At 32.9% G+C, this 16,290-nt stretch overlaps 1 protein-coding gene across 1 annotated transcript in view; it reads left to right on the plus strand.

The window, feature by feature from the left end:
* Positions 1–14,369, plus strand: part of RhoGAP18B (Rho GTPase activating protein at 18B) — a 111,339-nt gene extending 96,970 nt beyond the window's left edge. Inside the window, exons 4-6 of the mRNA XM_075303257.1 lie at positions 3,881–3,902; positions 4,422–4,934; positions 14,111–14,369. Of these exons, the coding sequence (XP_075159372.1) occupies positions 3,881–3,902; positions 4,422–4,934; positions 14,111–14,291 (716 nt within the window). The 3' untranslated portion in view covers positions 14,292–14,369. The remainder of the gene's footprint in view (positions 1–3,880; positions 3,903–4,421; positions 4,935–14,110) is intronic.
* The last annotated feature ends 1,921 nt before the right edge of the window (positions 14,370–16,290 follow it).

The following is a 16,290-nucleotide window of genomic DNA, read 5'->3' on the forward strand; positions in this document are numbered from 1 at the left end:
TGGACCGATATCGACCAATTTTTGCATGGGTGTTTGAGGCCATATATTAACAATCACTACCAAATCTCAACTGAATCAGATGAATTTTGGTCTTCTAAGAGGCTCCGCAAGCCAAATCTGGGGATCGGTTTATATAGGGGATATATATATATATATATATATATATATATATATATATATATATATATATATATATATATATATATATATATATATATATATATATATATATATATATATATATATATATATATATATATATATATATATATATATATATATATATATATATATATAAATATATATATATATATATATATATATATATATATATATATATATATATATATATATATATATATATATATATATATATATATATATATATATATATATATATATATATATATATATATATATATATATATATATATATATATATATATATATATATATATATATATATATATATATATATATATATATATATATATATATATATATATATATATATATATATATATATATATATGTATATATATATACATATATATATATATATATATATATATATATATATATATATATATATATATATATATATATATATATATATATATATATATATATATATATATATATATATATATATATATATATATATATATATATATATATATATAATTATGAACCGATATGGACCAATTTTTGCATGGTTGATTCGGCTCCGAAAGCCGAATCGGGGGGTCGGTTTATATGAGGGCTATACGTAAAAGTGTTGCAATATGGCCCATTTGCAATACCATCCTACCTACATCAATAACAACTACTTATGCCAAGTTTTAAGTCGATAGCTTTTTTCGTTCGGAAGTTAGCGTGATTTCAACAGACGGACGGACGGACATGCTTAGATCGACTCAGAATTTCACCACGACCCAGAATATATATACCTTATGGGGTCTTAGAACAATATTTCGATGTGTCACAAACGGAATGACAAAGTTAATATACCCCTATCCTATGGTGGAGGGGTATATTAACTTAACCACCCTGTAAAGGGTGGTTAAAATTTCAAGGGCCGATGTTGATTTTGAATAAAACACAAACTATTTAGGAAATTATTGTAATTTTATTTTATTATGATATATTAGTATTACTCAATTATGTATGGAACAAAATATCGGCCAAATGGGCGCCGCGACCTCGGTGGCACACCTTCATCCGATGGTCCAAATTTTCGATGACGCTGAGGCATAATGGAGATTCTACGCCGTTAATGTACCGAATTATCTCATCCTTTAGCTCTTGAATTGTTGCTGGCTTATCGACGTACACCTTTTCTTTCAAATAACCCCAAAGAAAAAAGTCCAACGGTGTCAAATCACATGATCTTGGCGGCCAATTGACATCGCCATTACGTGAGATAACACGGCCATTGAATTTGTTGCGCAAAAGAGCCATTGTTTCGTTAGCTGTGTGGCAAGTGGCACCGTCCTGCTGAAACCACATATCGTCCACATCCATATCTTCCAATTCGGGCCATAAAAAGTTCGTTATCATCTCACGATAGCGAACACCATTCACAGTAACTCCCTGACCGGCCTCATTTTGGAAAAAATACGGCCCGATGATACCGCCAGCCCATAAACCGCATCAAACAGTCACTCTTTGTGGGTGCATTGGTTTTTCGACAATCACTCTTGGATTCTCATTCGCCCAAATGCGGCAATTCTGTTTATTGACAAATCCACTGAGGTGAAAATGTGCCTCATCACTGAAGATGATTTTCTTCGAAAATTGATCATCCACTGTTGCCATTTCTTGGAACCATTTAACACGTTGTTGGATTGTGTATCTCTCCATGGTTCAAATTGAGTAAGTCTGAAATACAGAAATGTCAAATAAAATTCGGAAAAAACTTGGCGTTTAGGTGTGGTTCACATTCAACATCGGCCTTACAATTTAACCACCCTATACTTGTTTAAAAAATTTATTGATTTCTTCGGCATTTTCAATTAATTTTCTTAATTTGTTCTATTAAAAATCTAATTGATTTTGGTCACAATCATTAATTATTTTTGAATTGAGGCAATTATTTATTTACCGGATTATTATTTATTTGTTTATTATTATTTTACATTTAGATGAAAAAATTTTCTTGTAATTTTATAAGAGTTAATATTTTCTGGTTATAGTTATAGTTGGATTTAGATTTGAATTTAATGAATATAGAAACAAAATTTAATGTTCATAGAAACTAATTATTTTCATTGTAGTTTTAATGGTAGTAATTGTTTTAGTATACATTTCCAATTATATTTTTATTTGGAAATAGTTAAGTTAAATTTAATTTTAAATTAATAATTAATGTTTTAATTGAATAAAGGGTGATACGGTCAAAATTTGGTCAATATAAACTTGACGTATTTCTTTCAATTTTGCATTTAAAAAACTGAACATCCCTCATTTTGAAGGTGTGTGTGTGTAGAATGTTGCTCCTATTTTGATTTTGGAATTCACTCTTCAGTCGTCAAAATGCCGTCCAAGCAAGAAGAGCAGCGTATCAAAATTTTGCTCGCGCATCGCGAAAATCCGAGCTATTCGCACGCAAAGCTGGCAAAATCGCTAAAAGTTGCCAAATCAACCGTTACAAATGTAATTAAAGTGTTTGGGGAACGTTTGTCGACAGCCAGGAAGTCTGGATCGGGGGGAAATCGAAAACCGGAAGCCGCTGAGACGACAAAGAGAGTTGCCGGTAGTTTCAAGCAAAACCCTAACCTCTCTCTCCGACATGCCGCAAATAAGCTGGGTGTATTGTCTACAACCGTGCATCGAGCCAAAAAACGAGCCGGTCTATCGACTTACAAGAAGGTAGTGACTCCAAATCGCGATGATAAATAAAATACGACGGGCAAAGCGCAATCCCGGAGGCTGTACACGACGATGCTGACGAAGTTTGACTGCGTGGTAATGGACGACGAAACCTACGTCAAAGCCGACTACAAGCAGCTTCCGGGACAGGAGTTTTTATACGGCGAAAGGAAGGGGAAAGGTAGCAGATATTTTCAAGCACAATAAAACTGTCAAAGTTCGCAAAGAAATATCTGGTTTGGCAAGCCATCTGTACCTGTGGCTTGAAAAGCAGCATTTTCATAGCTTCCGGGACTGTCAACCAAGAAATTTACGTGAAAGAGTGTTTGAATAAACGTCTGCTGCCTTTCCTGAAGAAACACGGTTGTTCCGTACTGTTTTGGCCGGATTTGGCATCTTGCCATTACGGTAAAAAGGCCATGGAGTGGTACGCCGCCAACAACGTGCAGGTAGTTCCCAAGGACAAGAACCCTCCCAACACGCCAGAGCTCCGCCCAATTGAGAAATACTGGGCTATTGTCAAGCGGAACGTAAAGAAGACCAAACAAACTGCTAAGGACGAGCAGCAGTTCAAGGCAAACTGGCTTTCTGCGGCGAAGAAGGTGGACAAGGTGGCTGTACAAAATCTGATGGCAGGTGTCAAGTGTGAGGCCCGGCAATTCGGATTTGGAAAAGCGAAAGCCTAACTGAATATTTTTCCCGAATTTTGTACTAATTGAACTTGAAAAAGAAATTTAATTTGATTTTTTAAATAAACGATTTCACCGATTTACACGCGTTTTCCCTTGACCAAATTTTGACCGTATCACCCTTTAAGTAAAAATTTTCAATAATTTTCTTGACTGGCTTTATTTTTTAATTTGATTAAAATTTTAATTGTAGCAGCTAATCGTTTAATAGATTACGTTTGAAAGTTGGTTGAAACACTTTTTAAATGGAAATATATTGGGAATTTTTTTCTGTGTACTCTAATTATTAATTTTTTCTTTCTTCTTAATTCTCTTTTCAGTGCAACGAGGAATCTTAAATCTGTAAGTAATTAATGATATCTACACTGAAAGAAGAGTTTTCTGCTCTGAGGAACGAAATTTTAGACAATCAAAGTTTTCTTTTGACGCTAAAAAAGTTTCTTTAACAGTAAATAAAAAAATTAGAGATAATCGTTGAATCGCTTATTCTAAGTTCGAGTTTATTTGTTCTTAAAGATTTTCTTTATGAAAGGGGAATTTCGTTTGTCGAAAATTTCGTTCCGGAGGAAAGTATTTTTTCTTTGGGTGTACTAACAAAATCGAATAAGGGTATGGTCACACTAGACAAATATTTGCCCAAAATGAGTGTCAAACTTTTTTCCAAGAGTACTTCCGAAATGTCTGCATACCGTTTTTTGGAAAATACTCTTATCGTGAATATATCCTATATGAGCTACGTAAAAAGGTTTGCTGGTTTGACTGTGGCGACTAATTATTTTTCGATTTCTGTCAAATATTTGCCCAGTGTGACCGTATCGTAACCATTATGCAAACGCATTCAATGAATTCCTTTTCTTTTAGCAATACCAAAAGTTCACCGAAAAGTGAAAAGAAAGCCTTCCGTAAATCCCAAACGACAAGTCTCTACTTGGAAGATGGTCTCAAGCCGAAAAATCCCATTTTTGGTGCTCCACTCGATCAATTAGAACTCAATCGTACTACTTGTCCAAATGTCCCACGTTTTGTAGCCGATTCCATTGAGTATATCGAGCGTAAAGATCGTATTGTCCAGGATGGTTTATATCGAGCCTGTGGCAATAAATTCACCATAGATGAACTTAAGCAAAAACTAACCAAATCCTATATTTACGATCCGAAATTAATAGCCGCCGATGATATTCACACTATAACCAGTCTGTTGAAACAATTCTTTCGCGATCTACCCCAACCATTGATACCACAGGAAACGTACAATCGTTTGGCACGAGATTTACTCAAAAATCAAGAAGGTATCGATACATTTCGAATAGCGATCAATGATATGCCAGAACCGAATAGATCAACACTGGCATTTCTAGTGAAGCATTTAACAAAGTAAGTATTGTATTCGATTTATTTCAAAATAACGATTTCCGATTATACACTGAGAAAATATTGTCGTAAGCACAAAAACTTATTTTCCTCAAAATACGAAAGCGATTTGATAAAGTTTCGATTGGAGGTTTTTAAGAGATTCGCTCTTAAAAATTACCATATTCGCATAAGAAATAATTCTTAGGTCAACTTGAGATCCACTGCACAGTGCTTCGATACCATATAACGAATGGACAAAAAATAGAAAAAGACATCGTAGGAAGACGTAACTTTATTAATGGTCAAAACTGAGAAAAATTCAAAGTTTGGTACCGATCGGGCCACTTCTTCTTCCATACAAAAGGATCAAAAATATCAGATTGTATAGAGGGGAGGAGCAAAACTAATAGAAACAAGTATATACGGCCGTAAGTTCGGCCAGGGCGAATCTTATGTACCCTCCACCATGGATTGCGTAGAAACTTCTACGAAAGGCTGTCATCCACAATCGAATTATTTGGGTTGTGGTATCTTAAAACTTCTTAACATCGTTTTCTAAATTGGGAGTTAGTCCATACGTGGTATATACTAGACAAAAAAGGTATGTATAGGTAAGTCTACAAATTATTACGAATCGATATGGACGGTACGTAGAGACCCAGAATTGAAATATGGGGGTCGCTTATATTGGGGCTATATACAATTATGAACTTGATATGCACCAATTTTTGTGTGATTGGGGATCGATTTATCTGAGGACTATATATAACTATAGACCGATATGGACCTAGTTAGGCATGGTTATTAACGGCTATATACTAGCACAAATTTCAATTAACTCGGATGAAATTTGCTCCTCCAAGAGGATCCAAAACCAAATCTCGGGATCGGTTTATATGGGTGCTATATATGATTATGGACTACTTTTGGCATGGTTGTTGGATACCATTTACTAACATCACGGACCAAATTTCAACCGAATCGGATAAATTTTTCTCTTCCAAGGGGATGAAATTTGCTCCTCCAAGAGGATCCAAAACCAAATCTCGGGATCGGTTTATATGGGTGCTATATATGATTATGGACTGATATGGACTACTTTTGGCATGGTTGTTGGATACCATTTACTAACATCACGGACCAAATTTCAACCGAATCGGATAAATTTTTCTCTTCCAAGGGGCTCCGGTGGTCAAATGTGGGGATAGGATATATAATTATGGATTTCGATAAATTTTTGCATGGTCATAAGAGACCATATACTAACACCATGTACCAAATTTCAGCCGGATCGGATGAAATTTGCTTCTCTTAGAGGCTCCGAAAGCCAAATCGTGGGATCGTTTTATATGGCGGCTATATATAATTATGGACCGATGTGGACCACTTTTTGCATGGTTGTTAGAGATCATATACTAACACCATGTACCAAATTTCAGCCGGATCGGATGAAATTTGCTTCTCTTAGATGGTCTGCAAGCCAAATTTGGGGTTCCGTTTATATGGGGGCTATACGTAAAAGTGGACCGATATGGCCCATTTGCAATACCATCCGACCTACATCAATAACAACTACTTGTGCCAAGTTTCAAGTCGATAGCTTGTTTCGTTCGGAAGTTAGCGTGATTTCAACAGACGGACGGACATGCTCAGATCGACTCAGAATTTCACCACGACCCAGAATATATATATACTTTATGGGGTCTTAGAGCAATATTTCGATGTGTTACAACCGGAATGACAAAGTTAATATACCCCCATCCTATGGTGGAGGGTATAAAAAGTTTAAATTAAAACAAGTGAGTAAAGTAGAAATTCGGGCGGGGTCGACTATATCATACCCTAAACCATCCCTACTGGATTCGTAGACATTGTTTGTGGGGTATCAATGGTATAGGTTTGGGTGATAAACCGCATTTTCACATTTAAGAACATAAAAGGGTATATGTTTATGGGAGTCTTGCCACAACCTAAGCAGAAATGTTCGGAGCTATAGTTGATTTTGCACCTACAGAGTTAGTATGCTACTAATATTGAGTCCATTATTAAAAAAACAGGAAATCGCTCAATTAGTTGTGGGTAATAAATCCAAATTGGTAAAAATCGGTCAATATAATTTTGTAAGAGCTACATGTAAATCCAAATACGATCGACTAGTATATCAAAACTTGAAATTTGAGTAACATTGATTAATAATCAGAGTATTATGGCCAAATTTGGGAAAATCGAGCGATGCATATATATGGGAGCTATATCGAAATATGAACCAATTTGTATAATATTTTGCAGGTATGATTGATGCCACAGACGGTTACCTTGTGCAAAATTTGAGTACGATCAGTTAATAAATGATGCCTCTATGGTCAAAAATAAGATTATTAGGGCGAAATTTGGCAAAATCGGGCGATACATATACATGGGAGCTATATCTAAATCTGAACCGATTTCGATGAAATTTTGCACATACAGTTAGTGCTATAGAAGATTACATTTAGTCAAATTTGAGTACAATCGGTTGATAAATAAGAGTTTTACGGCCAAATTTGGCAAAATCGGGTGTTACATATATATGGACGCTATAACTAAATCTGAACAGATTTCGATGATTTTTTGCATATATTGTTAGTGCTATAAAAGATTAGACTGAGCCAAGTTTGAGTAAGATCGGTTAATAAGGTTTTATGACCATATTTGGAAAAATCGGGCGATACATATATATGAGAGCTAACAGATTGGCTGATAAGTCCCCGGCCTAACAAAGAAAAACACATTTTTGTGTAAAAATTAGTTTTTATTATTCAACATAGTTCCCTTCAAGAGCGATACAACGATTATAACGACCTTCCAATTTTTTGATACCATTTTCGTAGTACTCCTTCGGTTTTGCCTCAAAATAGGCCTCAGTTTCGGCGATCACCTCTTCATTGCAGCCAAATTTTTTCCCTGCGAGCATCCTTTTGAGGTCTGAGAACAAGAAAAAGTCTCTGGGGGCCAGATCTGGAGAATACGGTGGGTGGGGAAGCAATTCGAAGCCCAATTCATTAATTTTTGCCATCGTTCTCAATGACTTGTGGCACGGTGCGTTGTCTTGGTGGAACAACACTTTTTTCTTCTTCATATGAGGCCGTTTTGCCGCGATTTCGACCTTCATTGATGTTGATGGTTTTTCCCTTCTCAAGATAATCGATAAAAATTATTCCATGCGCATCCCAAAAAACAAAGGCCATTACTTTGCCAGCGGACTTTTGAGTCTTTCCACGCTTCGGAGACGGTTCACCGGTCGCTGTCCACTCAGCCGACTGTCGATTGGACTCAGGAGTATAATGATGGAGCCATGTTTCATCCATTGTCACATATCGACGGAAAAACTCGGGTGTATTACGAGTTAACAGCTGCAAACATCGCTCAGAATCATCAACACGTTGTTGTTTTTGGTCAAATGTGAGCTCGCGCGGCACCCATTTTGCACAGAGCTTCCGCATATCCAAATTTTGATGAATGATATGACCAACACGTTCCTTTGATAACTTTAAGGCCTCTGCTATCTCGATCAACTTAATTTTACGGTCATTCAAAATCATTTTGTGGATTTTTTTGATGTTTTCGTCGGTAACCACCTCTTTCGGGCGTCCACTGCGTTCACCGTCCTCCGTGCTCATTTCACCACGCTTGAATTTTGCATACCAATCAATTATTGTTGATTTCCCTGGTGCAGAGTCCGGAAACTCATTATCAAGCCAAGTTTTTGCTTCAACCGTATTTTTTCCCTTCAGTAAACAGTATTTTATCAAAACACGAAATTTCTTTTTTTCCCATTTGTTTCACAATAACAAAAGTTGCTTCTCAAAAGACGCTCTATCTCACAAACTAATTGACTTACAGACGTCAAATTTTGACACGAATCATTTGAAGGTTTGTACTATATAAAAATAATATGCATTTAATACTAGCGACGCCATCTATGTGTCAGACCGGGGACTTATCAGCCAACCTGTTATAGGCCCCATATAAACCGATCCCCAGGTTTGACCTCCGGAGCCCCTTGGAAGCACAAAATTCATACGATACGGTTGAAATTTGGTACGTGATGTTAGTATATGGTATCCACCAACCATGCAGGAATTGGTTCATATCAGTCCATAATTATGTATAGCCTCCATATAAACCGATCCCCCGATTTGGCTTGCGGAGCCTCTAAGAGAAGCAAATTTCATCCGAAATTTGGTATATGGTGTTAGTATATGGTCTCTAAGAACCATGCAAGAATTGGTCCACATCGGTCCATAATTATACATAGCCCCCATATAAACCGATCCCCAGATTTTACCTCCGGAGCCTCTTGGAAGACCAAAATTCATCTGATTCAGTTGATATTTGGTACGTGGTGTTAATATATGGCCTCAAACACCCATGCAAAAATTGGTCTAAATCGGTCAATAATTACATATAGGCCCCATATAAACCGATCCCCAGATTTGACCTCCGGAGCCCTTTGGAAGCACAAAATTCATCCGATACGGTTGAAATTTGGTACGTGATGTTAGTATATGGTATCCACCAACCATGCAGGAATTGGTTCATATCAGTCCATAATTATATATAGACCCCATATAAACCGATCCCCAGATTTGACCTCCTGTGCCTTTTGGAGAAGCAAAATTCATCCGATCTGATTGAAATTTGGTACGTGGTGACAGTATATGATATTTAACAACCATGCCAAAAGTTGTCCATATCAGTCTATAATCATATATAGCCCCATATAAACCGATCCCGAGATTTGGTTTTGGAACCTCTTGGAGGAGCAAATTTCATCCTAGTGAGTTGAAATTTGGTACATTGTGCTAGTATATTACCGTTAACAACCATGACTAACTAGGTCCATATCGGTCTATAGTTATATATAGCCCTCAGATAAATCGATCCCCAATCACACAAAAATTGGTCCATATCAAGTTCATAATTCTATATAGCCCCCATATAAGCGACCCCCATATTTCAATTTTCATTTCGATTCGTAATTATTTGTAGACTTACCTATACATAACTTTTTTATACACTGCGCCACATTGTGGAACAGGGTATTATAAGATAGTGCATATGTTTGTAACACCCAGAAGGAGACGAGATAGACACATGGTGTCTTTGGCAATAATGCTCAGGGTGGGTCCCTGAGTCGATATAACCATGTCCGTCTGTCCGTCCCTCCGTCCGTCCGTCCGTCTGTCTGTGAACACATTTTTGTGATCAAAGTTTAGGTCGCAATTTAAGTCCAATCGCCTTCAAATTTGGCACATGTTCCTAATTTGAGTCAGAACAGAACCCTATTGATTTTGGACGAAATCGGTTCAGATTTAGATATAGCTCCCATATATATCTTTCGCCCGATATGCACTAATATGGACTCAGCAGCCAGAGTTTTATACCGATTTGCTTGAAATTTTGTACAAACATAACACTTAGTCGTATAGTCAAGTGTGCAAAATTTGATTGGAATCGGTTCAGATTTCGATATAGCTCCCATATATATCTTTCGCCCGATATGGACTTATATGGCCCCAGAAGCCAGATTTTTGGCCGAATTTGGTTGAAATTTTGCACTAGGAGTACAATTAGTAGTAAAGTCAAGTGTGCAAAATTTGATTGAAATCGGTTCAGATTTAGATATAGCTCTCATATATATCTTTCGCCCGATATGGACTAATATGGTCCCAACAGCCAGAGTTTTGGCCCAATTTGGTTGAAATTTTACACAGTAGATTTACCATTGTAGTTATGCGCCCCAAATTTGGTTGAAATCGATTCAGATTTAGATATAGCTCCCATATATATCTTTCGCCCGATATGGACTAATATGGTCCTAGAAGCCAGAGTTTTGGCCCAATTTGTTTGAAATTTTTCACTAGAAGTACAATTAGTAGTGCAGTTAAGTGTACAAAATTTGATTGAAATCGGTTGAGATTTAGATATAGCTCCCCTATATAGCTTTCGCCCGATATGGACTAATACGGTTCCAGAAGCCAGAGTTTTACCCCAATTTGATTGAAATTTCGCACTGGGAGTACAATTAGTAGTGTACCAAATTTTATTGAATCGGTTCAGATTTAGATATAGCTCCCATATATATCGTTCGCCCGATTTAGACTCATATGACCACAGTGGCCAATCTTTTACTCCGACTTAATTGAAATTTTGCACAGGGAGTAGAATTAGCATTGTAGCTATGTGTGCCAAATTTGGTTGAAATCTGTTCAGATTTAGATATAGCTCCAATATATATGTTTTTCTGATTTCGACAAAAATTGTCAAAATACCAACATTTTTCTTGTAAAATCGCGACTGCTTAGTCGAAAAGTTATAAAAATTACTCTAATTTTCCTAAACTTCTAATACATATATACACGGATGAAAAAGACTGTTTTTCATATGTTTGGCTATAAACATTATATGTTTGGAACACACATTTTTAAACACAATATTTTTGAGTGCAAGCATATAATGTTCATAAACTAGCATAACATGTTTGGGACATATATGTTAATATGTTAGAACATATTATGTTTGGGACATAAAATGTTTTTAAATATAATATGCTTGGATGCAAACATATATTAATTTAGAAATAGCCTATAAACATATATGTGTTTAGTAGCGTGGAGCGCTATTTAACAGGGAGCGATATTGAATTAAGTTGGTGGTTGTTGCTTGTTATTACAAAATTAACATTTTAGTTTTCCTTGGGTAATTGATCAGCTTCTTCTTTGATCCTTACAAACTGTGTGGTCCGCTGTTCGAATCCCCGTCCGGCAAAAGGTAAAATTAAAATAAAAAAAAATCATACAATTGAATAATTTCTTCTACAATGTTTGTATTACAGAAAAAGGTGCTAAGAACTAAAAAATCTCGTGGAAGTGAGAAAGATGTGGGGGAATATACAATTGGGCAGAAACAAAATTTTGAGCATTCAGGTCGAAAACCTATGTTGTTAGTAGCACCTATATTACCTGTTTATTTTCATAACTCATTATGATTGTAAATCTATAAATAAATAAATAAAATTTTGAGCACAATATTGTTTAAGCATATAATATTTTTGGGTGCAAAATGCTTCCAAACATATTATATGTTCACATAATAACATATTGTTTTTTGGAAGACAACATTATTGAATTTGGATGCAAAAATACAAAATGTTTGGAAATTGACTACCCAAACATATATTGTTTAGACCAATATGCTTTCAAACATATTATATATTGGAAGAGATCAAACATATAAATGTTTGGGCAATAGCCAAAAATGTATATGCTTGAAGCAAAATATGTTTGGGAGTATATGTTACAGAAGCGATTTTTTGTGAGTGTGTACCGAGCGATAAATCATAAATAAACTTTTGCGAAGTTTCCTTAAAATTGCTTCAGATTTAAATGTTTCCCATATTTTTTACTAACATGGGGGCTATATATATATATATATATATATATATATATATATATATATATATATATATATATATATATATATATATATATATATATATATATATATATATATATATATATATATATATATATATATATATATATATATATATATATATATATATATATATATATATATATATATATATATATATATATATATATATATATATATATATATATATATATATATATATACGTTCGCACGCTCACAAAAAATCGCTTCTGTAACATATACTCCCAAACATATTTTGCTTCAAGCATATACATTTTTGGGTATTGCCCAAACATTTATATGTTTGATCTCTTCCAATATATAATATGTTTGAAAGCATATTGGTCTAAACAATATATGTTTGGGTAGTCTAAGTTCCAAACATTTTGTATTTTTGCATCCAAATTCAATAATGTTGTCTTCCAAAAAACAATATGTTATTATGTGAACATATAATATGTTTGGAAGCATTTTGCACCCAAAAATATTATATGCTTAAAAAAATTCTCCCAAACAATATTGTGCTCAACATTTTATTTATTTATTTATATATTTACAATCATAATGAATTATGAAAATAAACAGGTAATATAGGTGCTAACAACATAGGTTTTCGACCTGAATGCTCAAAATTTTGTTTCTGCCCAATTGTATATTCCCCCACATCTTTCTCACTTCCACGAGATTTTTTAGTTCTTAGCACCTTTTTCTGTAATACAAACATTGTAGAAGAAATTATTCAATTGTATGATTTTTTTTATTTTAATTTTACCTTTTGCCGGACGGGGATTCTAACAGCGGACCACACAGTTTGTAAGGATTAAAGAAGTAGCTAATCAATTGCCCAAGGAAAAATAAAATGTTAATTTTGTAATAACAAGCAACAACCACCAATTTAATTCAATATCGCTCCCTGTTAAATAGCGCTCCAAGCTACTAAACACATATATGTTTATAGTCTATTTCTAAATTAATATATGTTTGCATCCAAGCATATTATATTTACAAACATTTTATGTCCCAAACATAATATGTTCTAACATATTAACATATATGTCCCAAACATGTTATGCTAGCTTATGAACATTATATGCTTGCACTCAAAAATATTGTGTTTAAAAATTTGTGTTCCAAACATATAATGTTTATAGCCAAACATATGAAAAACAGTCTTTTTCATCCGTGTACACAATCCATGGTGGAGGGTACATAAGATTCGGCCTGTCCGAACTTACGGCCGTATATACATGTTTTATTTTGATTTGTATTGTTGTTAATATTCAATTCAAAAAATTAAATTTTGTTAATTTTAAAAAAGTAACGTTATTTTCTCAGAAGTTTGTAAAACATATACAAATTTTTACCTTCTTGGCCAACTTTGTGGTATTTAAGGACTTGTAACAAGAGATCGTATCTCTGATTTCATTAATTTTTTGTTTGTTTTTATTTGTTGTTCGATTTCCATTCAAAAAATAAAATTTTGCTATTTTTTCAATATTTTCTAAAACATGTAAAATTTTCATTTCAAGTAAATCAGGATGTTTTATATATCAGAATTAGATTTTCTTTTACTGTTTTAGGATTTTTTGTTTCTTAATATCTTAAGCATTTTTGATGCATGGAATTTATAATTTAAATCGCGATATTTCTTCTATTTTTTTATAAAAAAGCCAAACAAATATTTTCATTAAAATATTATATATTTTTTTCTTGCATTTTAGTGTTGCAGCCTGTAGTGCCTCCAATCGCATGAACGCTTCCAATTTAGCCATTGTCTGGGGTCCTTCATTATTTGCCCTAAACGAGGATAAAACTTACGATATTGGACGAATGAATTCTCTAGCCAAAGCATTAATAGAAAACTACGATCGAATTTTTCACACAAATGAACGTTTGCTTTAAGCTAATTATTATTATTTTTTAAAGTGTATTGTAGTTAATAAAATTTTATAGCGATTATTTTGTTTTATTATAACTCCAGATTGTATATTGTTAAAATTATTTATTATTAATTGTATGTGTGAAGCCTTCAGTAGGAATGTGCTTGAAATCTAAAAAAAAAAAAACATCGCCCCTCCCCCAAAATAAAGCTTTACTCATTAGATTTTAATTTTTATAATTTTATCAAATCAAAGCCTTCAATGTTATGGTGCTCATGGATGCCTTGAATTGACGTATATACAAAAATAAAACATCACAATTCCACATCTAATAACTAATAAATTTATATACTTATATACTTATTTTAATGTAGCAACCACAAACGATCACAACATACCAAATATATTCTTCATTTTTTGCAAAAAAAAAAAGACATATTCATTATTTTTAATAAGCATACTTATATATTATCTATATTAAAAAAATAACAATTTCCAATATTAATAGAGTTTTCCTTAGAATAAATTTGCATTTAAGTGAAAACTTAAAAAAAAAAATACTTTAGGTCATAATCTATGTCTGTTATTGGTAAAATTTTAGAGCAAAATTCAAAACTCAAATACACACTTTGTCAATTAATTAAATTATTATCAAGACATTAGTAGATGTTCTTAAATACTTGTTAAAATTTTAAAATTAGTTATTTTTATTATAAATCAAATAATTTTGTTATGTAGACAGATAATTATGCTTCAACCATGATATTTAACAAAATAAATTAATTAATACTATAAAAAATTATTATTTCAATTCGATGTCTTCAAATTAATTTTTTATTTTTTTTACAAAAATTAATTAAAAAATAGAAAATCTTGATTTAATTGTTATTTGATTTCTTTTTTTTTTTCAATATAATAAATTCCATTTTACAATGAATAAATTTTTTTGTTTGTATATATAAATTAATGTGATAACTTAGGTATTTAAGACTGTGTATATGTGCGTTCTCTTTTGTATATAAACCATAACCATAATAAAAAAAATAATTAATACAAATTTTGATTTTTATTCACAGAGGTATCAGAGGATAAATCACCATATTTAAAAATTTTGCAAGCAATGCTTTATCGATGGGATCAATAAAACTTTGCTAATAATAGCAAAAACCTTAATGTAAACTCATTGCAAAACCCCGTATCGATTTAAATTTCTGGGTCTCTTGCAAAATTGATTTTTGACATTGCGACTTTCAGTATTTTAATAAGTAGCAGTATTAAAATATCTACATTACATTACTCGATTTTTTATGTCGTCGATAAGATCTTTCATGTCGAATTTTTGAGCACTATGAAAATTCGATAATTAATTTTTTTTTCACTTTTTCAAAATTTAGTTGTCGAAAGTCTACTTTTTCCAAAAGTCGACATTTTCGTACACTTAAAATTTCGTTGTTTATAAATTTGGGAATAGTTGTTAACTTTTTTAAAAATTCGAAAGTCGACTTTTACAAATATGAAAAAGTCGACGTTTTTTAACATCGTCTTTATTTACATTGAATTTCAAATCATATGTACAAAGTTACGAGATTTTATGGATTTATATTACAGCGAATAAACATAGAATATTGTATTAAATTTATTGTTTTCTAAAGAAAAATCTTAAAGGGAAAATAGGAAAACCCTTTATTTGATAGTTAATAGATGTAATTCAAATATTTTGGAAACGTTTGAGTTTATAGCATAGTTACCAAATGTGGTAATCATTCTTAAACAGCCTGTTTCCTATTTGATGATTTTCTTTTTCCATAAATATTTCTAGGATAATTCCTTACATTCTCTTATCAGTTGATAAGTACAACTCAAATTTTTGTGAAATAGCTGTGTGTGATTTTCCGTAAGATTTTCATATCCAGTTTCTTCGTATAAACGATCAGTGGAATACCTATAGTGCTTGTTGTTAATTATTTTTATACCCTCCACCATAGGATGGGGGGTATATTAACTTTGTCATTCCGTTTGTA

Source organism: Haematobia irritans, chromosome 3, assembly GCF_050003625.1.
Source record: "Haematobia irritans isolate KBUSLIRL chromosome 3, ASM5000362v1, whole genome shotgun sequence".
NCBI classification, from domain to species: domain Eukaryota; kingdom Metazoa; phylum Arthropoda; class Insecta; order Diptera; family Muscidae; genus Haematobia; species Haematobia irritans.